Source organism: Zonotrichia leucophrys, chromosome 3, assembly GCF_028769735.1.
Source record: "Zonotrichia leucophrys gambelii isolate GWCS_2022_RI chromosome 3, RI_Zleu_2.0, whole genome shotgun sequence".
NCBI lineage: Eukaryota > Metazoa > Chordata > Aves > Passeriformes > Passerellidae > Zonotrichia > Zonotrichia leucophrys.
This window is the reverse complement of record NC_088172.1, coordinates 113,279,921-113,304,553: the sequence shown is the minus strand read 5'-3', so window position 1 is coordinate 113,304,553 and position 24,633 is coordinate 113,279,921. Positions and strand designations below refer to the sequence as shown.

Here is a 24,633-nt window from a genome sequence, read left to right as displayed (position 1 = left end):
GGATTTTGGCTTTGCAATGTGGGGTTTTGGGAGCTGTTCCCAGATTTGGGGTTTTGGGAGCTGTTCCCAGGGTTGGTTTTTGGGGTTTGGGAGCTGTTCCCAGGGTTTGGGTTTGGGATTTGGGTTTGGGAAGCATTCCCAGGGTTGAGATTTGGGTGTTAGGGTTTGGGAGCTGTTCCCAGGTTTGGGAATTGGGATCTGCGTTTTGGGAGCTGTTCCCAGGGTTGGGATTTGGGGTTTTGAGAGCTGTTCCCAGAGCTGTGATCTGGGCTTTGGGGTTTTGGGAGCTCTTCCCAGGTTTGGGATGGGATCCGAGTTTTGGGATCTTTTCCTAGAGTTGAACATTGGGATCTGGGCTTTGGGATCCATTCCCAGAGTTGGGAACTGAGATCTGGGCTTTGGGATCCATTCCCAGAGTTGGGAACTGGGATTTGGGTTTTGGGATCCATTCCCAGAGCTGGGAATTGGGATCTGGGCTTTGGGACCTGTTCCCGGCACCGGCCGCGCTCCGGGGCTCGGGCTCTGTCCCCAGCGGTGTCACCCGGCCCCGTGCGACACTCGGGGGGTCCCCGGGGGCGCCGGTGCTGAAGGACAGCTCCGCCCCCTCCCCCGCCCTCCCTCCCCCTCCCTCCTCCTCCTCCTCCTCCCTCTCTCCCTCCTCCCGCTCCTCCGCCGGCCCCGCCGCCGCCGCGGCCGCCGCAGCCGCGCCTGGGCCGCCTCCCCCGGCCGCCCGCCCGCCCGCCGTGCCCGGGCGCTGCCGCCATGCCCCAGCCGGCCCCGCCGCGCCCCGCAGCCGCCGCCGGCGCACCATGAAGCGGCAGAACGTGCGGACGCTGGCGCTGATCGTCTGCACCTTCACCTACCTGCTGGTGGGCGCCGCCGTCTTCGACGCGCTCGAGTCCGAGGCGGAGACGGCGGAGAGGCGGCGGCTGGAGGCCAAGAGCGACGAGCTCAAGAGAAAGTACAACCTGAGCGCCGAGAGCTACGGCGAGCTCGAGCGGGTCGTGCTCAAGCTCAAGCCGCACAACGCCGGCGTCCAGTGGAAATTCGCCGGCTCCTTCTACTTCGCCATCACCGTCATCACCACCATAGGTACCGGCTGCCCCCGCCCCGCCCGGCTCCCCGCGGGCAGATCCCGGCTCGGGTTTTTTCCTGGTGGGATCGGGGGATCCACGCGGGAAGCGCCGGGAAAGCCCCGCCTGTGCCCGAGGGAGCGGGGGGAAATCGGGAGCTCGGCGCTTTCGCCGCCCGGGGACCCCCCCGGCACAGCCGCCGCCCGTCCCGCTGGGACCGGGGCGATCCCTCCGCTCGGCTCCTCCGGCACCGGGAAAAAACCCCGGTGCTCTGTGTCCCGTCCCTTGGGATCGATGCGATCCCTCTGCCCGGTCCCCCCTGTTTCCTACCCCGGTGTTTTGGGGGCGATCCCCCTCCCCAGGCCCCCCTGTTTCCCATCCCGGTGTTTTCGGGGCGATCCCCCTGCCCGGTTCCCCCTGTCTCCCATTCCGCTGGGACGGGGGCGACCCCTCCGCTCGGTTCCTCCGGCACCAGGAAAAACCCCCCGGTGCTCTGTGTCCCATCCCTTGGGATCGGGGCGATCCCTCTGCCCGGTCCCCCCTGTCTCCCATCCCGGTGTTTTCGGTGCGATCCCCCTGTCCGGACCCCCCTCTCTCCCATCCCGGTGGGACCGGGGCGATCCCTCTGCTCGGTTCCTCCGGCACCGGGAAAAAAATTCCCGGTGCTCTGTGTCTCATCCTTTGGGATCGCGGCGATCCCTCCCTGGCTCCTCCAGAAAGGGGAAAAACCTGCCCAGACGCCCCTGTCTCCCATCCCGGTGTTTTCGGGGCGATCGCTCTGCTCGGTTCCTCCAGCACCGGGAAAAACCCGCCAGGACCCGCTTGTCTCACATCCCGGTGGGATCGCGGTGATCCCCCTGTCCCGTCCTCCCCTGTCTCCCACCCCTTGGGATCGGTGCGATCCCTCTGCTCCTTCCTCCCGTTTCCCATCCCCGTGGGATCGGGGCCATCCCTCTGACCTGATTTCCGTTTCTCATCCCGGTGTTTTCGGGGCGATCCCCCTGTTCGGACGTCCCCTCTCCCATCCCTTGGAATTGGGACGATCCCCCTGGCCCGTTCCCCCCGTCTCTCCCATCCCGGTGGGATCCGGGCGATCCCTCTCCTTCACCGGGAAAAACCTGCCCGGTGCTCTGTTTCCCACCCCTTGGGATCGGGGCGATCCCCCTGCCCGGATCCCCCTGTTTCCCATCCCGGTGCTTTGGGGGTGATCCCTCTGCCCGGATTCCCGTCTCCAATCCCCTGGGATCCGGGAGATCCCTCCCCGGCTCCTCCAGCACCGGGAAAAACCTGCCTGGTCCTCCCTCTCTCCCATCCCTTGGGATCGGGGTGATCCCTCTGCCCGGACCCCCCCGTTTCCCATCCCGGTGTTTTTGGGACCATCCCCCTGCCCGGTTCCCCCGCGTTTCCCATCCCGATGTTTTGGGAGCGATCCCCTGCCCTGATTCCCATTTCCCACCCCGGTGTTTTGGGGCCATCCCCCTGCCCGAATTCCCGTCTTTCTCACCCTTGCGATCGGGGCGATCCCCTGTTTCTCATCCCGGTGTTTTGGGGCGATCCCCCTGCAGGACCCCCCTCTCTCCCTCCCATCCCGGTGTTTTTGGGGCGATTCCCTGCCTGATTCCCGTTTCCCATCTCTATGTTTTGGGGCCAATCCCCCTGCCCAGATTCCCTTCTCTCCTATCCTTTGGGATCGGGGTGATCCCTCCTGTTTCCCACCCCGGTGTTTTTGGAGCGATTCCCCTGCCCTGATTCTCATTTCCCATCCCGGTGTTTTGGGGCCATCCCCCTGCCCGAATTCCCGTCTTTCCCATCCCTTGGGATCGGGGCGATCCCCCTGTTTCTCATCCCGGTGTTTTGGGGGCGATTCCCCTGCCCTGATTACCATTTCCCATCCCGGTGTTTTGGGGCCGATCCCCCTGCAGGACCCCCCTCTCTCCCTCCCATCCCGGTGTTTTTGGGGGCGATTCCCCTGCCCAGACTCCCGTTTCCCATCCCGAGGTTTTTGGGGGAATCCTCCTGCCCTGATTCCCGTTTCCCATCCCGGTGTTTTGGGGCCATCCCCCTGCCCTAATTCCCGTCTCTCTTATCCTTTGGGATCGAGGTGATCCCCCCGTTTCCCATCCCGGTGATTTGGGGGAGATTCCCCTGTTCTGATTCCCGTTTCTCATCCCGGTGGTTTTGGGACCACCCCCCTTCCCGGTTCCCGTTTCCTATCCCGGTGTTTTGGGGGCGATTCCCCTGCCCTAATTCCCGTTTCCCATCCCAGTGTTTTTGGGACGATTCCCCGCCCAAGACCCCCCAAATCCCCGAACCCGGGACTCCCCCCCGCCCCTGTCCCACCGGGAAACCCTCGCGCGACCCCCAGGACCGGGGAATGCTCCTGACCGGGACCCTCCCGACCCGGGGATGTGTCCCCAAGGCGCTGTCACCTCCCTGTCGTGGCTCTGCTGGCCCGGACACCCCTGTGGGACCCCCAGCCCGGGGGAGGGGACAGGGATGTGTCCCTGTAGGGTCCCAAGCCCGGGGAAGGGGACAGGGATGTGTCCCTATAGTGTCCCCAGCCCCATGGGGACAGGGGTGTGTCCCTATAGTGTCCCCAGCCCTATGGGGACAGGGGTGTGTCCCTATAGTGTCCCCAGCCCCATGGGGACAGGGGTGTGTCCCTGTAGTGTCCCCAGCCCTATGGGGACAGGGGTGTGTCCCTGTAGGGTGCCCAGCCCTGTGGGGAGGGGACAGGGACATGTCCCCACCCTGCCAGGCTCTCCCAAGGGGTGTCACCTCTGTCCCCCACTCTCAAGGATGTCCCCAGCCCTGTCCCCACCCTGGGAAGTGTCACTGGGGGTGGCCCCTTTGGGACCTACCCCCCCTCGTTACCCTCATTGTCACCCCTCTGTCACCCACACTGTCACCCCATTGTCACCCTCACTGTCACCCCTCTGGTCTTTGGGTCCCCTCCAGGGGTGGCCGGGGTCACCCAATGTCCCCTGGTCCCCAGCTGCCCCCCAAACTCTGCCCTAGGGAGGGCCTGAGGGGTGGGGACAGCGAGGGGACAGTGAGGGGACAGCGGTGAACAGGGCCTGCCCTGCAGGAGAGGGGAGGAGGTTAATGGATAGGGATAATGGGATGGGGGACGCCGCTTTGGGACAATTTTGGGGTGTCCGGTTCCACAGGGCCTCAGGGTGGCCGTGGGTCCCCTGTCCCCTGGTCCCACTGCCCCCAAACTCTGCCCTAGGGAGGGCCTGAGGGGTGGGGACAGCGAGGGGACAGTGAGGGGACAGCCGGTGACACAGGGCCCTGGCCACCATGCAGAGAGAGGGGAGGGATGGGTTAATGGGATAACGGGATAATGGGATGGGGGACGCCAGCTTTGGGACAAATTTTGGGGTGTCCCTGGTTACCCACAGCTGCCATGCAGATTTTGGGTTGTCCCTGGGTCCCCAGAGCTGTCACACGGATTTTGGGGTGTCCCTGGTTCCCCAGAGCTGTCACACAGATTTTGGGGTGTCCCTGGGTCCCCAGAGCTGTCACACAGAATTTGGGGTGTCCCTGGGTCCCCAGAGCTGCTGTCACATGGATTTTGGGGTTCCTGTGCATTCCCAGGATTGGAAAAGGATATGGGGGTGCCAGTTTGTTCCCGGGGCTCAGATCCAGGTATTGGGGTGCTCGTGGGTTCCCAGATTTGGGCCGTGGATATTGGGAGGATTTCCGGGCCCTAAATCCCGGTGTGTGGAGGCAAAAGGGTTCCCGGTGCTGAAACACCAGGGTTGGGGTGCTCGTTATTCCCGGAGTTTTTATCCCGGTGTTTGTCATTCCCAGAGCAGTTGTTCCAGTGTTGGTTATTCCCAAGGCTTCTATCCCAGTTTTTTTATTCCCAGAGTTGTTATTCCCACTCTCAGGGTGTTCATTATTCCCAGGGCTGTTAGCCCGGTGTCAGGGTGTTCATTATTCCCGGGGCTTTTATCCCGGTGTCAGGCTGTTATTCCAGGGCTTTTTCTCCCAATGTTTGTCATTCCCACCCTCAGAGTGTTCACTATTCCCGGAGCTGCTATCCCGGTGTTTGTTATTCCTGGAGCTGTTGTTCAGGTGTTTGTCATTCTTATTCCCACTCTCAACACATCCCTTATTCCCGGGGCTTTTATCCTGGTGTCCAGCTGTAATTCCAGGGCTTTTGTCCTGCTGTTTGTTATTTCCACCTTCAGGGTGTTCATTATTCCCAGGGCTGTTGTCCCGGTGTTCGTCATTCCCATTATCCCAGTCTCAGAGTGTTTGTTATTTCCGGAGCTTTTATCCCAATATTTATTATTCCTGGAGCTGTTATCCCAGTATTTGTTATTCCCACTCTCAGGGTGTTGCTTATTCCCGGAGCTGTTATCCTGGTGTCCAGCTGTTATTCCATGGCTTTTATCCCGCTGTTTGTCATTCCCACCCTCAGGGCATTCATTATTCCCGGAGCTGGTATCCTGGTGTTTGTCATTCCCATTATCCCGGTCTCAGGGTGTTTGTTATTCCTGGGGCTATTATCCCGATATTTATTATTCCCCGTGTCAGGCTGTTCATTATTCCTGGGATTTTTACTCTGGTGTTTGTTATTCCCAGAGTTGTTATTCCCACTCTCAGGGTGTTCCTTATTCCTGGGACTTTTATCAGGCTGTTATTCCCAGGGCTGTTATCCCGGTGTTTCTTATTCCCACCCTCAGGGCATTGATTATTCCTGGGGCTGTTTTCCCCATGTTCATTATTCGCATTATCCCGGTGTCAGGGTGTTTGTCATTCCCGGAGTTGTTATCCCGGTGTTTGCTATTTCCAGGGCTTTTATCCCAGTTGTTTTTTTATTCCCAGAGTTGTTATTCCCACTTTCTGGGTGTTCCTTATTCCTGAGGCTTTTATCCCGGTGTTTGTCATTCCCAGAGCTCTTATCCCGGTGGTGTTGGTTATTCCCACCCTCAGGGCGTTCATTATTCCTGGGGCTGTTTTCCCAATGTGCATTATTCCCATTATCCCGGTGTCAGGGTGTTTGTTATTCCCAGAGCTCTTATCCTGGTGTCAGTGTTTCATTATTCCCGGGGCTTTTATCTCAGTGTTTTTCATTCCCAGACTGCTATCCCGGTGTTTGTTATTCCCGGAGCTGTTATCCTGGTGTTTGTCAGTCCCATTATCCCAGTGTCAGGGTGTTCATTATTCCCCAGGCTATTTTCCAAATGTTTATTATTCCCATTATTCCAGTGTCAGGGTGTTTGTTATTCCCAGGGTTTTTGTCCTGGTGTTTGTCATTCCCGGAGCTGTTATTCCCACTCACAGGGTGTTCATTGTTCCCGGAGTTTCAGGCTGTTATTCCCAGAGCTGTAATCCTGCTGTTTGTTATTCCCATTATCCAGGTGTCAGGGTGTTTGTCATTCCCAGCACTTTTATCCAGGTGTTTGTTATTCCAGGAGTTTTTATCCCAAATGTTTATTATTCCCATTATCCTGGTGTTTGTTATTCCCACCCTCAGGGTATTCATTATTCCCAGGGCTGTTTTCCCAGTGTTTATTATTCCCATTATCCCGGTGTTGGGGTGTTTGTTATTCCCGGGGTTTTTATCCCAGTGTTTGTTATTCCTGGAGTTGTTATTTGCACTCTCAGGGTGTTCATTATTCCCGAAGTTTCAGGCTGCTATTCCCAGATCTGTTATCCTGCTGTTTGTTATTCCCATTATCCAGGTGTCAGGGTGTTTGTCATTCCCAGCACTTTTATCCCTGTGTTTGCTATTCCAGGGCTTTTTATCCCCAATGTTTATTATTCCCATTATCCTGGTGTTTGTTATTCCCACCCTCACAGTGTTCATTATTCCCAGGGCTGTTTTCCCAGTGTTTATTATTCCCATTATCCCGGTGTCGGGGTGTTTGTTATTCCCGGGGTTTTTATCCCAGTGTTTGTTATTCCTGGAGTTGTTATTCCCACTCTCAGGGTGTTCATTGTTCCTGGAGTTTCAGGCCGTTATTCCCAGAGCTGTTATCCTGCTGTTTGTTATTCCCATTATCCAGGTGTCGGGGTGTTTGTCATTCCCAGCACCTTTATCCCTGTGTTTGTTATTCCCAGGATTTATCCCCAATATTTATTATTCCCATTATCCCAATGTTTGTCATTCCCATCCTCAGGGTGTTCATTATTCCCGGGACTGTTTTCCCAATGTTCATTATTCCCGTTATCCTGGTGTCAGGGTGTTTGTTACACCTGGAGTTGTTATTCCCACTCTCAGGGTGTTCATTATTCCTGGAGCTGTTATCCCACTGTCAGGCTGTTATTCCTGGAGCTCTTATCCTGCTGTTTGTTATTCCCGGTGTTTGTTATTCCCATTATCCCAGGGCTGTTTTCCCAATGTTCATTATTCCCGTTATTCCGGTGTCAGGGTGTTTGTTATTCCCAGAGCTGTTATCCCGGTGTTTGTCACTCCCATTATTTATTCCCATTATCCTGGTGTTTGCCATTCCTGTTTTCCTGGTGTCAGGGTGTTTATTGTCCCTGTTATCCCGGTGCTTGCCATTCCCATTATCCCATTATCCCATTATCCTGGTATTCACTATTCCTGTTATCCCAGTGTTTAGTATTCCCATTATCCAGGTGTTTTCCAATCCCATTATCCCTTTATTCTGCTGTTTGTTGTTCCCATTATCCCATTATCCCAGTGTTTGCCATTCCCATTATCCCATTATCCTGGTGTTTTTCAATCCTATTATCCCATTATCCCAGTGTTTGACATTCCCTTTATCCCATTATCCCAGTGTTTTTCAATCATGTTATAATATTTTTCCTGGTGTTTACCATTCCCATTATCCCGGTCTTTACCATTCCCATTTTCCCAGTGTTTGCCATTCCCATCATCCCATTATCCCAGTCTTTTTCAATCCCATTATCCCATTCCCGTTATCCCAGCTCCGACCTCTCCAGGCTGCCAGGAGCTACTGGAAAAGTTCTGGAATTGTGGCCAATCCTCCGGCATTGGACAGGATGGGAGGAATTGGGAATCTCCAAAGGGATCCAGCCCATCCCAAGGATCCCGGAATGCTGGAGAGGGACATGGACCTGCTGGGATCCATCCCGAGGATGGATCGGGATCCCACTCTGTCTCTCCCAGGATTCCCGATCCTGGAATTCCCAATCCCACTGCCAGGAGCTGGGAATGCTGGAGCGGGACTGACCTCAACCCAAACATTGCATCCCAAAAATTCCTGCCCATCCCAGCACTCCCAACCTTAAATCCTGGAGTTGGGCTCCACTTTGGGATTGGGATGAGGATTCCCAATATCCCAAATTTGGGAATTGCAGAGGGAATGGCCTCAAATGGCTTTCCCTGAATCCAGCCCAGTTTTCCCAGAATTTGCAGGGATGTGGAGAAGGGTCTGGGACATCTGGATGTGTGGGAAGATCCCAAAATCCCACAATCCCACAAAATCCACAATTTGGATGGATGGATATGGCAGCAACGCTGGGATGGCTGGAATGAGAGGAGCCCCCTCCAAATCCAGGGAAAAGGGGGAGAAATTCCCATTATTCCCATGGAACTGGATTTTCCAAGGCAGGAAAAAAAAAGGGATTTTTCCAGGAATTCACCCCCGAGCTCTTGGTGGGACAGGGAAAAGCTGGACTGGGATCAGGAAACGGCTCCTGAGGTGGGGGAGATCCCGGTGGGGGAAAATCTGGGATTACAGATCCTGATGGGACGGGGGGAGGAAAATTCGGGATTACAGATCCCACTGGGAAAAGTTTTAATCCATTTGGGGTTTTGGGTTTTTTCCCCTTTATCCATGAAAAAAGCCGAGAGAGGAGCAGCTCCTGCCACTGCTCCAAAGCTTTCCTGTGGCTCCCAAGAAATTCCAGGGGCTGGGATGCCCCTCTGTCCCCATCCCACAATTCCAGAGGCTGGGATGTCCCTGGGGGGTGGCAGTGTCACCGGCAGTGTCCCTTGTCATCTCTGCCGCTGTCCCGAGCCAGGGTGGGCTGCTCTGGCTCTGGACGGCTCCCAAAAATCCCGATCCCAAAAATCCTGATCCCAAAAATCCCGACCCCAAAAGTCAGAATCCCAAAAATCCAATCCTAAAAAACCCGATCCCAAAAACCCCAATCCCAAAAATCCCAATCACAAAAGTCACAATCCCAAAAATCCCGATCCCAAAAGTGCCGATCCCAAAAGTCACAATCCCAAAAATCCCGATCCCAAAAGTCACAATCTCAAAAATGCCGATCCCAAAAACCCGATCCTAAAAAACCAGATTCAAAAAACCCTAATCCCAAAAAACCCGATCCCAAAAGTCACAATCCCAAAAATCCCAATTCCAAAAAACCACATCCTAAAAAACCCAATCCCAAAAATCACAATCCCAAAAAACCTGATCCCAGAAGTCCCAGTCTCAAAAATCTTGATCCCAAAAATCCCGATCCCAAAAAACCCAATACTAAAAATCCTGATCCAAAAAGTCACAATCCCAAAAGTGCCGATCCCAAAAACCCCATCCCAAAAGTCATAATCCCAAAAATCCCGATCCCAAAAGTTACAATCACAAAAATACCAATCCCAAAAGTGCCGATCCCAAAAATCCCGATCCCAAAACCCCAATCCGAAAAGTCCCAATCCCAAAAACCCCGATCCCCAAAGTCCTGATCCCAGAAGTCCCAATCCCAAAATTCCCGATCCCAAAAAACCCAAAAGTCACAATCCCTAAAACTCGATCCCAAAAACCCCGATCCCCAAAACCCCAATCTTAAAAACCCCGATCCCCAAAACCCCGATCCCAAAAACCCCAATCCCAAAAATCACAACCCTAAAAAAACCAGATCCCCAAAAGCTCCATACTAAAAATCACAATCCCAAAAATCCCAATCCCAAAAATCCTGATCCCAAAAAATCCGATCCTAAAAAACTGATCCCAAAAATCATAATTCCCAAAACCCCGATCCCAGAATTCCCGTTCCCCGCCCCCCTCCCCCGCGGCCGCGCGCAGGGAGCAGGTGGCAAATGCCACCGCGGTGTCACCATCTGTCACCGCCGCCACCCGCCCGAGCCTCTGCCGCGGGAACAGCGCCCGGCGGGAGGCCGGGCCCTTTTGTCCCCGTTTGTCACCTGCTGTCCCCTCTGGTCTCCCCCTGTCCCTTTCTGTCCCCGTTTGTCACCCCCCTCGTCCTCCTTCTGTCCCTCCCTGTCCCCTCTGTCCCTTCTGTCCCCTCCTGTCCCCCCCGTCACCCCCTGTCCCTTCTTTCACCTCCTGTCCCCTCCTGTCACCCCCTGTCCCCTCTGTCCCTTCTGTCCCCTCCTGTCACATCCCTCGCCCCCTTGTCCCTTCAGACCCCCCCTTCCCTTCTGTCCCCTCTGTCACCCCCTGTCACCCCCTGTCCCCTCTGTCCCCTCCTGTCACCCCCTGTCAACCCTGTCACCCCCTGTCCCTTCTGTCCCCTCCTGTCACATCCCTCGCCCCCTTGTCCCTTCAGACCCCCCCTTCCCTTCTGTCCCCTCCTGTCACCCCCTGTCACCCCCTGTCCCCTCTGTCCCCTCCTGTCACCCCCTGACCCCTTTGTCCCTCTGTCCCTCCTGTGTCCTTTTCCCTCCCTTGTCCCTCCTGTCCCCTCTCTCCTCCTGTCCCCTCTGTCCTTCTGTCCCTCCTGTCCCCTCTGTCCCCCTTGTCCCCTCTCTCCTCCTGTCCCCTTGTCCCCCTGTCCTGCCCTATCTCCTCAGTCTCTCCTGTCCCACTCTGTCCTACCCTGTCCCTCTGTCCCTCTGTCCCTCTGTGCCCTCTGTGTCCCTTCTGTCCCTTCTGTCCCTCTGTGCCCTCTGTCCCTCTGTCCCCCCTGTCCCCCCTGTCCCTCTGTCCCCTCTGTCCCCTCTGTTCCTCTGTTCCGTGTTCCCTGTGTCCCCTGTCTTCCCTCAGTTCCCTCTGTCCCACCCTGTCCCATGTCCCCTCTGTCCCTCTGTCCCTCCTGTCTGTCTGTCCTCTCTGTGCCCTCAGCCCCTCTGTCCCCCTGTCCTGCCCTGTCCTGCCCTGTCCCCTCTGTCCCCTCAGTCCCCTCTGTCCCACCCTGTCCCCTCTGTCCCTCTGTACCCTCGGTCCCCTCTGTCCTTCTGTCCCCTCTGTTCCCTCTGTCCCCTTTGTCCCTTCACTCCCATCTGTCCCTCTTTCTCCTCTGTCCCGCTGTCCTGCCCTGTCCCCTCTGTCCCTCTGTACCCTCGGTCCCCTCTGTCCTTCTGTCCCCTCTGTCCCCTTTGTCCCTTCAGTCCCATCTGTCCCTCTTTCTCCTCTGTCCCCCTGTCCTGCCCTGTCCTTCTGTCCCCTCTGTCCCCTCATTCCCCCCTGTCCCCTCTGTCCCTCTGTCCGTCTGTCCCCATGTACCCCCGGGCCAGTGACACCGCCCCTGTCCCCCATCCGTGGCCACCTCTGGTGTCAGGAAGGGTTTGGGGACAGCTCTGTCACCTCCTGTCACCTCTGGCAGCACTGTCACCCCCGGATGGTGGGAAAGGCACCAAATTCCTGGGATTTGTGGGAGAAAATCTCCGGGAATTGTTGGGAATTGCTGGGATAGGGAGCTCCCTCCATCCCGTCAGGACATTCCTGCTCCCATTCCACAAAAACAAAACATTTCCATGGAAATCGCTCCTTGGGATCAACAGGGAAAGTGGAATTCCAGGGAATTCCCACCCCAATTCCAGGGCTGGAATTCCTCCCAACCCCCCGGGCTATTCCTGCTCCCATTCCACAGAAAAAACTTTTCCATGGAAATCACTGGTGGCTCCTTGGGAAGGGATTTGGGATCAACAGGGAAAGGGGAAAACTCTGCCACAACTCCAGGGCTGGAATTCCTCCCAACCCCTCCAGCCATTCCTGCTCCCATTCCACAAAAAAACCATTTCCATGGAAATCCCTGCTGGCACCTCCTGAACCATCCACAGGCTTTGGAATCAAGAGGGAGAAAGGGGGGATATTCCTGAAATTCCTGGAATTCCCTCCTGGGTTTTCCCTCCTGAGTTTTCCCAGAAAAACAATCCTGCCCATACCGGGGGTTGTTGGAGCATCCCATCCCCGGAAATTGTTGGAAAATCAGGATCGCTTCCCTTCCCTGTTCCACTAAGGATTCCTGGATGTTTCTCCTGGACATTCCTGCTCCCATTCCACAAAAAAATCATTTCCATGGAAATTGCTGGTGGCTCCTTGGGATGGGGAATGGGATTTGGGATCAAGAGGGAAAGGGGAAAATTTGGCCACAATTCCAGGGCTGGAATTCCTCCCATCCTTCTGGCCATTCCTGCTCCCATTCCACAAAAACAAACATTTCCATGGAAATCCGTGCTGGCACCTCCAGAAGCATCCACAGGCTTTGGAATTAAGAGGGAGAAAGGGGGAATATTCCTAAAATTCCCTCCTGGGTTTTCCTGGGAAAGTGATCCCAAGCCCATCCTGGGGGTTTTTGGAGCATCCCATCCACGAGAATTGTTGGAAAATTGGGATCGCTTCCCTTCCCTGTTGCACTCTGGAATTCCTGGATGTTCCTCCTGGATCCTCTGCATCCAGGGGTTTTCCAGAGGATCCAGGAAGGGGCTGGATGAGGATGTGGAGAATTCCCATTGGGATCGGAGCCGCTTCCCGCTGGGATGGGGATTTAGGATTTAGGGTGACAATCCCAGCGTGGGTTGAATCCGGTGCCTTTTCCTGGGAATCTCTTCCCAAGGAGGCTCCAGCAAACCCGAGGTGGGGAGGCCACGGGGTTGTTCCCATGGGATTCAAGGCAGGGATCAGGATCGGGGTTGGGATTGGGATCAGGATCCAGGATCAGGATTGGGATTGGAATTGAGATTGGGATTGAGATTGGGATCAGGACTGGGATCCGGGATCAGGATTGGGATTGGCATCAGAATTGGGATTGGGATCAGGATTGGGATCCGGGATCAGGATTGGGATTGGGATCAGAATTGGGATTGGGATCCAGGATTGGGATTGGGATCCAGGATTGGGATTGAGATCAGGATCAGGATCATGGTCAGGATCGGGATTGGGATCATGGTCAGGATGGGATCGGGATTGGGATCAGGATGGGGATTGGGATTGAGATCAGGATCGGGATCGAGATTGGGATTGAGATTGGGATCAGGATCGGGATTGGGATTGGAATTGAGATCGGGTTCAGGATCATGGTCAGGATTGGGAGTGGGATCGGGATCAGGATCAGATCAGGATTGGGATAAAGATTGGGATTGAGATCCAGATCAGGACTGTGGTCAGGGTCAGATTTGGGATCAAGATCAGAGTTGGGGTCGGGGTTAAGATTGGAATCAGGCTCAGGATTGGGATCAAGATCAGGATCAGGATCAAGATCAGGATTGGGATCAGGATCAGGATCAGGATTGAGACCCCTCTGGATCTTCCCTCTCCCATCCCCTTCTCTTGCCCAGGCCATAAATTCCCGTCTTTTTTCCATCCAGGAGTGACACTATTAATTAATTCCCACTAATTCCTACTCCTGGCCTTTCCCAGCTGATTCCTCCCAAAATCCCAGCAAATCCTGACTGGGAGCGAGGAATGAAACCCATGGGCCAGGGGATCAGGGCCAGGGAAAACCATCCCAGATTTCTGGAAGTTTGGGAGTTTTCCTCAGTTTTTCCCAAGCACCAGAGCTGGTGGCTCGGGCTTGAGGTGGATCCAAGAGCCTGGAACGGGATTTCTGGGATGGATGAAATCAGCAGCTCCCGGGGGAAAGGGACTGCATCCATTCCTCATTCCTGTCTGCATTCCCACCCCATATCCCTGTCCCTATTCCCATCCTGCATTCCCATCCCATATCCCCATCCCTCATCTGTATCCCTTATCCTAATTCCCATCCCACATCCCCATCCCCTATCCCCATTTCATAATCTCTGTCCCACATCCCCATCCCATCCCCTCATCCTGCATCCCCATCCCACATCCCAATCCCAATCCCATTCCACATTCCCACCCCACATCCTCATCCCATAATCTCCATCCTTCATCCCATACCCCCGTCCCCATCCCATAAAATCCATCCCAATCCCCATAATCCCCACCCCATATCCCCATTCCCAGGATCCTTTGGAATCTGGCCTGAGTCTGGGGGCTCTGTCCCCCTCCAGAGGAGCTCAGGACCCCCTGGATGCTCTGGGCAGGAATTCCCTGCCTGGACCAGGATCCCTTTCCCCGGGAAGGACCTGGACACCCACCCCTGCCCATTTTGGGACACAAACTCACCCTAAAATCCATCCCAAAATCCCTGAGGGATTTTTATTCCCGCTGGAGCCATTGCCCCCCCCCCAGAACATTGGGCCGCCCATCTTGGGTGCCCCAGGCCATTCCTGGGATATCCCACCTTATCCCTGAGCTCCAGACCCCCCTTCCCGATGTGAGCCCCCCCATTTTCCCATATCCCCACCCCACATCCTCATCCCCATTTTCCTGGAAGGACCTGGACACCCATCCCTGCCCATTCTGAGACACAAATCCACCCCAAAAATTCATCCCAAAATCCACCCCAAAATCCACCCCAAAATCCACCCCAAATCCCACCGCAAAAACCCCAAAATTCACCCCAAAATCCACCCCAAATTTACCCTAAAATTAATCCCAAAATCCACCCATAAATCCCCCCCATTTTCCCAAATCCCCACCCCACATCCTCATCCCCATTTTCCCGGGAAGGGCCTGGACACCCAGCCCTGACTATTCTGGGACACAAATCCACCCCAAAATTCATCCCAAAATCCACCCCAAAATCCACCCCAAAATCCACCCCAAACTCCACCCCTAAATCCCCCCAAAATCCACCCCAAAACTCACCCCAAAATTCACCCCAAAATCCACCCCAAATCCACCCTAAAATTCATCCCAAAATCCACCCATAAATCCACCCAAAATCCACCCCGAAATCCCTGAGGGATTTTTATCCGGACCCCCCTTCCCGCTGCGGGCCCCCCCTTTTCCAGGGAGAGGCACGGGGAGGGGGGGCGGGAAGGGGCCTGGCGGGGCCCCAGAATCCAAGGAAAAATTGCCAGTTTTGGCGCAAACAGGGAGCTTGGCCGGCGCCGGGATTTTCCATGACTCCATCCCGACCCCCCCGGCCGCGGGAGGCGCTGGGGGAGGGGGAATCCGGCACCCCCCACACCCCAAAAAATCCGGGGGGGGATCCCGCTGCGGAGCCGAGTCCATTTGGGAATGGCGTGGGAATGTGGGGGGATGTGGGAATGAAGGGGGAGATCAGGGTCTGGCCCCACATCCAACCCCCCCCCCACCCAAATCTCGCTGGGAATGGGGGGTCCTGGGGGTCCCTGATCTTTGGGATCACATGGGGGGATCCTGGAATGTTCCAGCACCCCCCTCCCATGGAATGGCATCCCGCTTTTCCAGGGGGGAAATATGGGAGAAGGAGGGAGATGGAGCAGAGGGGATGGAAGGATGGGTGGGTGGGTGGGTGGGTGGATGGATGGATGGATGGATGGATGGATGGATGGATGGATGGATGGATGGATGGATGGATGGATGGATGGATCCAAGGAGAACTGGAACATGGCCAGTCGGGATTTTGGGAGTCCCAGGGGTCCCTCCAGCTCTTCATTCCCAGTTCAGCCCATCCCAGATCCCATCTCTCTGCTCTGGCTGCAGGAGTTGTCCCCATGTCCTGTGATCCCCAGCCCCACCCAGGGATTTTGGTGTCCCCATGTCCCTTCCTGTGCCCCCCAGCCCCATCCAGGGATTTTGGTGGCCCTGCATGACCCAGGTGTCCCCCTGCCCATGTCCCCTGCCCGTGCCTGCCCATGTCCCCCTGCTCGTGTCCCCTGCTCGTGTCCCCCTGGCTGTGTCTCCCTGTCCGTGTCCCCTGTCTGTGTCCCCTGCCCGTGTCCCCTGTCTGTGTCCCCCTGTCCATGTCCCCCTGGCCGTGTCCCCTGGCCGTGTCCCTGCCCATGTCCCCCTGCCCATGTCCCCTGCCCATGTCCCCTGGCTGTGTCCCTCTGCCCATGTCCCCCTGCCCATGTCCCCCTGCTCGTGTCCCCTGCCCATGTCCCTTGGCCATATCCCTGCCCGTGTCCCCCTGCCCATATCCCCCTGCCATATCCCCTGGCCATGTCCCCTGTCCGTGTCCCCTGTCTGTGTCCCCTGCCCGTGTCCCCTGCCCATATCCCTGGCTGTGTCTCCTGTGTCCCCCTGTCTGTGTCCCCCTGCTCGTGTCCCCTGCCCATGTCCCCTGTGTCCCCCTGTCTGTGTCCCCCTGTCCATGTCCCCCTGCCCATGTCCCCCTGCCCATGTCCCCTGCTCGTGTCCCCCTGTCCATGTCCCCTGCCCTTGCCCCCTGCCAGTGTCCCCTGCCCATGACCCCTGTCTGTGTCCCCTGCCCATGTCCCCCTGCCTGTGTCCCCTGCCCATGTCCCTTGGCTATGTCCCCCTGCCAGTGTCCCCTGTCTGTGTCCCTCTGCCCATGTCCCCCTGCTCATGCCCCTGCCAGTGTCCCCCTGCCCATGTCCCCCTGCCTGTGTCCCCCTGCCCATGTCCCCCTGCCCATGTCCCCTGCCCATGTCCCTTGGCCATGTCCCCTGCCCATGTCCCCCTGCTCGTGCCCCCTGCCAGTGTCCCCCTGGCTGTGTCCCCCTGCCCATGTCCCCTGCTCGTGTCCCCTGCCCATGTCCCTTGGCCATATCCCCCTGCCTGTGTCCCCTGCCCATGTCCCCTGCCCATGACCCCTGTCTGTGTCCCTCTGCCTGTGTCCCCTGCCCATGTCCCTTGGCCATGTCCCCCTGCCGTGTCCCCCTGCCCATGTCCCCTGCCCGTGTCCCCTGCCCATGTCCCCCTGCTCGTGCCCCCTGCTCGTGTCCCCCTGGCTGTGTCTCCCTGGCCATGTCCTCTGCCCATGTCCCCCTGCCCGTGTCCCCCTGCCCATGTCCCCTGTCTGTGTCCCCCTGCCCGTGTCCCCCTCCCGTGCCCGTGTCCCTCGGCGCCAGCTCTGTGTTTTCCAGGACATTTTTTCCTGGAATTCCGCTGTCCCCAGCACCTGCTGCGTTCCCAGCCGCCATCTCCAGGCACATTTGCTCTTCCCGGGCACGCGGGGGTCTCTGGGGACAGCTGTGTCCCCTCCCCCCACCTGGGGACAGCTGGGGTGGCCCCAGCACTGGGAACAATGGGATCCTTACTGGGAGCAGCGGAATCCTTACTGGGAACAGTGAGATTCTTACTGGGAGCAGTGGGATCCTTACTGGGAACAGTGAGATTCTTACTGGGAACAGTGGGATCCTTACTGGGAGCAATGGGATCATACTGGGGACAGTGGGATCCTCACTGGGAGCAATGGGACAATGATAAACTACTGGGAACTGCAGGATCCTTACTGGGAACAGCAGGATCCTTACTGGGAACAGTGGGATCCCTACTGGAAACAGAGGGATCCCTACTGGAAACAGCAGGATCATACTGGGAATACCGGGATCCTTACTGGGAAAAGCAAGATCCTTGCTGGGAGCAGCGGGATTCTTACTGGGAACAGTGTGATCCTTACTGGGAGCAGGAGAATCCTTACTGGGAACAGCGGGATCCTTACTTGGAGCAGTGGGATCCTCACTGGGAGCAATGGGACAATGATCCCTACTGGGAGCAGATGCTGATCCTTACTGGGAGCAGTGGGATATGGGGAAGGGCTGGCACGAGGAGGCTCCTTCCATCCCCTGTCCCTGCTCCCTGAATGCCATCCCCTGCTTCCCTGAATTCCCTCTCCAGGTTCCCTAAACCCCCTGCCCCATTCCCTGCATCCCCAGCCCTATTCCCTGCATCCCTTGCCTCACTCCCTACATTCTCTGCCCCATTCCCTGAATCTCCCCGTCCCTGATCCCTGAATCCCGTCCCCTGCTTCCCTGAATTCCCTGTCCAGAATCCCTAAACCCCCTGCCCCATTCCCTGCATCCCCTGCCCTGCCCCATTCCCTAAACCTCCTGCCCATTCCCTGAATCTCCCTGAATACCATCCCCTGCTTTCCTGATTTCCCTGTCCAGGTTCCCAAAACCCCCTGCCCCATTCCCTAAACCCCCTACCTCATTCCCTAAATCCCCCTGCCCCATTCCTGCCATCCCCTGCCCCATTCCCTAAATCTCCCTGCCCCATCTCCTGCCCCATTCCCTGCTCCGTTCCCTGCCCCTCATCCCCATCCCACCCTCCCATCCCCATTCCCGCAGATCCTTCCCCTCGCTCCCATCCCTCCCAGCCGTGTGCCATCCTCCCCCTGCCCGTTCCCGTTCCCGCAGCTGTCCCGCTAATCCCGGCCATCCATCGCCCCGACAGCCGGGATCCGCTCCAGGCCCGGGGCCAGCCCTGCACCTGCTCCGGGGCCGGATCCAGCCCCGCTCCTCCGGCCCTAAAAAGGCCAGGATCGGCCGCGTTCCTGCGGGACGTGTCATCCTCCCTCCCTGGGGACACGATCCCTGCTCCCGGCCCTGCCCGGAGCGGGATCCCGGCTCGTCCCGGCCAGGCTCCAGGGACACCCCCGGGAGCCGGGAAGGGCCGGGGGGCAGGAGTGGGAAAGGAGCCGGAATTCCAGGCGTTATTCCCGGCGGATTTCCCGGCTGGGACGTGCCCTCCTCTCCAACACAATTTCTAGCCACCCGCGGGTCCCGGAGGGATTTGGGGGTCACCCCCGGAGCCGCTTTTCAGGGATTTTGCCTCTCCTGCCATTCCCGACCTTCCCCCCACCCTCAGACGTGCCGGAGCTCAGGCAGCTCCTGCTAAAACCGGGAACGGGGGGGGATCGGGGGATTGACCGACGCTTGGAGAGCTCATAAACTCCCTTCCCTCGGGAAAGGGCGCTAAAAATAGCTCCGGGAGGCCGGGGAGGGATGGAGAGGCTGGAGGGGGCTGGAGAGGGCAGGAGCGGGCAGGAAAGGGCAGGAAAGGGCAGGAGGATGCTCAGGGAGGATTTTGGAAAGGGACCCGTGAGCACTGCGGGAGGCTCCATCCCAAAATCCATCCCGAACAGCCGGAATTGGGATTTGGGAATTGCTGGGGTGGGGATGGTGGGGATGTGGGACTGGGTGGAGAAGGAGGAGCAGGGAGAGAGGGACACGAGGAGATGGGAGAGAGGGACACAGGGGTGGGACATGAGGAGCAGGGAGAGAGGGACACAAGGAAGGGACAGAAGGAATTGGGAGAAAGGGACATGAGGAGCAGGGAGCGAGGGACACGAGGGGCTGGGAGAGAGGGACAGGAGGGACAGGGAGAGAGGGACGTGAGGGACTGGGAGAGAGGGACACAAGGAGCAGGGAGAAAGGGACATGAGGGGCTGGGAGAAAGGGACAGAGGAACAGGGAGAGAAGTATATGAGGAAGAGGGGGAGAGAGACATGAGGGGCTGGGAGAGAGGGACATGAGGGGCTGGGAGAGAGGGACATGAGGAGCTCGGAGAGAGGGACACACGGATGGGACACAAGGAGCTGGCAGAGAGGGACATGAGGAACAGAGAGAGAGGGACACGAGGAGCAGGGAGAGAAGGACGCAGGGATGGGATATGAGGAGTTGGGAGAGAGACACAAGGAACAGGGAGAGAGGGACACAAAAAGCAGGGAGAGAGGGACATAAGGAGTTGGGAGACGGACACGAGGAATATGATGAGAGGGACATGAGGAACAGGGAGAGAGGGACACGAGGAACAGGGAAGGGACAGAAGGAATGAGGAAGGAACAGGAGGAACAGGGAAGGGACACAGGGAAAGGTCACAAGGGACAGGGAAGTGACATGAGGAACAGGGAGAGAGGGACACAGGGAACATGATGGGATATGAGGAACAGGGAAGGGACACAGGGAACAGGGAAGGGACGCAGGGAAGGGACACAATGAACTGGGAAGGGTCACAAGGAGCAGGGAATGACATGAGGAACGGGGAAGAGACATGAGGAGTGAGAAGAATGTGAGTAACAGGGAGAGAGGGACACAAGGAAGAGGGAAGGGACATGAGGAACAGGGACACAAGGGACAGGAAGGGACACAAGGAACAGGGAGGGGGCACACAAATCAGGGATGGATCAGGGGATGCTCTCAGGCGATGTTCAGGGGATGCTCTCAGGCGATGTTCAGGTGATGCTCCAGTGATGCTGCAGTGATGCTCAGGTGTTTCTCAGGTGCTTCTCAGGTGATGCTGCCAGGTGATTCTCTCAGATGATGCTCAGGTGATGCTCTGGTGATGCTCCAGTGATGCTGCCAGGTGATGCTTTCAGACAATGTTCAGGTGATGCTCTCAGGTGTTGCTCAGGTGATGCTCAGGGGATGGTTTCAGATGTTCCTCTGCAGCGATGTCCAGATGATGCTCCCAGGTGATTCTCCCCAGGTGTTTCTCAGGTGAGGCTTGAGCGAGGCTGCAGTGATGCTCCCAGGTGGTGCTCAGGGGAGGTTCCAGTGGTGCTGTTCAGGGGATGTTTTCTGGTGACAGTCAGGTGACATCTCAGGGGATGCTCTCTCTCAGGTGATGTTCCAGAAGCGGTCAGGTGCTGCTCAGGTGATGTTTTCTGGTGATGCTCAGGTGACATCTCAGAGATGCTCTCCAGTGATGCTGTCTCTCAGGTGATGTTCCAGTGATGGTCAGATGGTGCTCTGGTGATGTTTTCTGGTGGTGCTCTGCCATGATGGCCCCAGGTGCTGCTCAGGTCATGCTCTGGTGATGTTTTCTGGTGATGCCCTCAGGTGTTTCCCAGGTGATTCCCAGGTGTATCACAGGTGTTTCCCAGGTGCTGCTCTGTGATGCACCGGTGATGTTTTTGGTGATGCTCAGGTGTGCTTCCAGACAGATCTCGGCCTGCAGGTGTTGCCGTCTCATGATTCCTCCAGGTTTCTCGGCCCTCATAGATTCCCCTCATGGTCCTTATGGTTCCCTTATGGATCCCCTCATGATTCCTCTCCATGGTTTCCTCCCATCGATTCCCTCTCATCGATTCTCATGTTCCTCCTGGTTCCTTCTCATGGAGACCTCCTCAATCCTCCCATTGATTCCCTCCCATGGATTCCTTCCCATGGATTCCCTCTCCATGGATTCCCTCCCATGGATTCCCTCTATGGATTCCCTCTCCATGGATTCCCTCTATGGATTCCCTCTCCATGGATTCCCCCCATGGATTCTCTAGATTCCCTCATCAATCCCTCCATTGATTCTCTTATGATTCCCTCCATGATTCTCTCATGGATCTCCCTTTCCATCCATGGATTCCTTCCCATGGATTCCCTCTCCTCATCATCTCCTTCAATTCCTCTCATGGTTCTCTCATGGATTCCATCCTCAATTCCTCCATGGATTCCCTCTCCATGGATTCCCTCCCATCGATTCCCTCCCATGGATTCCATCCCCCCACGGAGAGGATCCCATGGCAGCTCCTCCTTGGAGGTCATCCCACGATCCTGATTTTCCACTCGCTCCAGCTCCATCCATGTCCCCCTGAGGGTGGCAGTGAGGGGGACTCAGGATTGGGATCTGGGACTCAGGACTGGGATTAGGGACACAGGATTGGGATTTGGGACCCAGGATCAGCCGCCCTCAGCATTCCCAGAGGTTTGGGGGGTGTTCTGGGATCATGGCTGGGACAGGCCTTGGAAAAGGGGCCCAGGAATTCTCAGAGTCCAAGGGAAGAGGTTTGGAGTCTCCTTCCTGTTCTTGTCCACTCCTGGTTTTCCTGGGAAAAGGAAAAGGAGGAAAACTAAAAAAATTAGAGGAAAAGGGAAAGGAAGAAAAAGGAGGGAAAGAAGGAAAAGGAGAAAAATGGGCAAAAAGAGAGGAAGGGAAAGTAGGAAAGGGAAGGTGAGGGAAGGTTAGAAAAAGAAGGGAAGGAGGATAAATTTTTAAAATAAGGAAAAGCAGGAAAAGGAAAATGAGAAAGAGAAACTAAGAAAGAGAAGGAATGGGAAAGTGATGGAAACAGAAAAGGAAAATGAAAAGGAAAAGGAAAAGGAAAAAAGGAAAAGGAAAAGGAAAACGAAAAGGAAAATGAAAATGAAAACGAAAAGGAAAAGGAAAAGGAAAAGGAAAAGGAAAAGGAAAAGGAAAAGGAAAAGGAAAAAAGGAAGAAAAGAAAAAAAAGAAGAAAGGAAGAAGAGGAAGGGAAAGAAAAATGGTAAGGAAAGATAAAGGGAAAGGAGGGAAAGGAAAAGGAAGTGAAAAGGAGGAAAAGGAAGAAAGTGAGGAAATGATGAAAAAGATAAAAATAAGAAATGAGAAAGAGACTGGGAAAGGAAGAAAGAGAAGGAGAAGGAATAGGAGAGGGAAAGGGATGGAAAAGGGAAAGGAAAAGGAGGAAAGGGAAAAGAAAAAGAGGAAAGGGACATGGGCAGGAAAATGGACAGGAAAAGGAAAAGGAAGAAAGGGACAGGAAAAGGAGGAAAGGGACAGGGACAGGAAAAGGAAAAGGAGGAGAGGGACGGGGACAGGAAAAGGGGCAGGGAAAGGGAGCAGCTGGTTCCTGCCACCCCCATCCAAGGCCTGTGCTGGCCCTGTCTGTGGCATCCCAGGATCCATCCGGGAGAGCCGATCCGCAGGCACAGAGCGGGATAAATCCCATCAGCAGCGGCACAGGATTACGGGAGCACAGCTGTTCCCGGGCTGGATGCAAATGCAGCCCCCGGATGGCAGGAACTGGGGCACCAGGACAGGGGACGGTGGGTGACAGGGGACAGACAGAGCGCTCAGCCCTGGTGACCCCCAAAATCCCTGATTTCCCATCTACAGAGAGTCTGGGATGGGAATTTTGGGAATTTTCCCAAACCCAGGCATGGGGAATGTGCCCCCACCCAAGGGTTCACCCAAACACTGTCACTGGCACAGCCTTCCCAGAGAAGCTGTGGCTGCCCCTGGATACCTGGAAATGTCCAAGGAAATGTTGGAGGGAGCTTGGAACAACAACCTGGGATGGTGGAAGGAGTTGGGGTTGGAAGAGGATGGGATTTGAGGTCCCTCCCCACCCAAACCACCCCGTGATTCCATGAAAAAGGACGCTCAGAATCCGTTCACAGGGATTTTTATGGAAAAGGGAGGTAAAGGGGAGAGAGACCATTCCTGGAGTCCTGAGAGTCCAAGTGAAGCCTTTCATTCCTAAAACTCTTTCTGGGAGAGGAGTTAGGGTGAGGATGGATCCAATCCCAGGCCAGAGAGCTGGGAATGTGCAGCTGGATCAGGGAAGGGTCCAGGGAATCCTTGGAGCCTTTTCCAGAGTGAAAGGAGAGCTGGAATTTGGGCAAGGGCTGGAGGGGCAGGAGGCAGGGAATGGCTTCCAGTGGGAAAGGGGAGCTTGGGATGGTGGGATCTTGGGAAGGGATTCCTGGCTGGGCTGGAATTCCCAGAGAATCCCTGGATCCCTGGGAGCGTCCAAGAGTGGATTTGGATCACTCTGGCATGATGGCAGGTGTCAGGCTTGGAATGGGATGATCTCTAAGCTCCCCTCCCTTCCCTCACTTTGGGATCCCACACCCCTCTCGCTTTTCCCACCGACATTCCCCACTCCCCATTCCCTCCGGGACCACGGATCCGACCCCTCTGTCCCTCTCCCCGCAGGCTACGGGCACGCGGCGCCCAGCACGGACGGCGGGAAGGTTTTCTGCATGCTCTACGCGCTGCTGGGCATCCCGCTGACGCTGGTGATGTTCCAGAGCCTGGGCGAGCGCATCAACACCCTGGTGCGCTCGCTGCTGCGCCGCCTCAAGAAGCGCCTGGGCATGCGGCGGCCGGAGGTGTCCATGGCCAACATGGTGACCATCGGCTTCTTCTCGTGCGTCAGCACGCTCTGCATCGGCGCCGCCGCCTTCTCGCACTACGAGAACTGGAGCTTCTTCCAGGCCTACTACTACTGCTTCATCACGCTGACCACCATCGGCTTCGGCGACTACGTGGCGCTGCAGAAGGACCACGCGCTGCAGACGCAGCCGCAGTACGTGGCCTTCAGCTTCGTCTACATCCTCACGGGGCTGACGGTCATCGGCGCCTTCCTCAACCTGGTGGTGCTGCGCTTCATGACCATGAACGCCGAGGACGAGCGCCGCGACGCCGAGCAGCGGGCGCTGCTCAGCCGGGGCGCTCGCTCCGGAGCCGCGGCCGCCGTCCCCGAGGCCGCCGCGGTGGCCCCGGCCGAGAGCGGCTTCAGGAACGTCTACGCCGAGGTGCTGCACTTCCAGTCGGTGTGCTCGTGCCTGTGGTACAAGAGCCGCGAGAAGCTGCAGTATTCCATCCCCATGATCATTCCCAGGGATTTGTCCAGCTCGGACACGGGCGTGGAGCGCAGCCACTCGTCGCCCGCGCGCTGCCCCGAGACTCCGGAGCACCGGTGCTTCTGCCGCTCCCGGCGCTCTGCCATCAGCTCCGTGTCCACCGGGCTCCAGAGCCTGGCGGCGTTCCCGGGCTTCACCAAGAGACGCAGCTCCGTGTAGCCCCCATCGCGCCCTCCCATCCCGGATCCCTCCTGGAGCGGGAGGAAGCCGCTCCGGACTCGGGAATGACGCCGGAGCGGGGCCGTGCCCGTTGGCTCCGGAATGGATTTTAATTTAAAACCTCTTGGATTTTAATTTCACACACACACACACACACACAAAAAC

The 24,633-nt window shown here is 56.8% G+C and overlaps 1 protein-coding gene across 1 annotated transcript; it reads left to right on the top strand.

Moving 5' to 3' along the window:
- The first annotated feature begins 738 nt into the window (after positions 1–738).
- On the top strand, positions 739–24,633 carry KCNK3 (potassium two pore domain channel subfamily K member 3). Its single transcript, XM_064710074.1, has 2 exons — positions 739–1,092; positions 23,600–24,633. The coding sequence occupies exons 1-2, from the start codon at positions 810–812 to the stop codon at positions 24,466–24,468; spliced, it is 1,152 nt and encodes a 383-aa protein (XP_064566144.1). The 5' UTR covers positions 739–809; the 3' UTR covers positions 24,469–24,633.

What these genes read in the sequence shown, in the direction of transcription:
- KCNK3 (XM_064710074.1), top strand. Translation starts at nt 810, where the DNA reads ATGAAGCGGCAGAACGTGCGGACGCTGGCGCTGATCGTCTGCACCTTC. An exon ending in CACCGTCATCACCACCATAG is followed by an intron (nt 1,093 to 23,599) that starts GTACCGGCTGCC and finishes CTCTCCCCGCAG; the next exon opens with GCTACGGGCACGCGGCGCCC.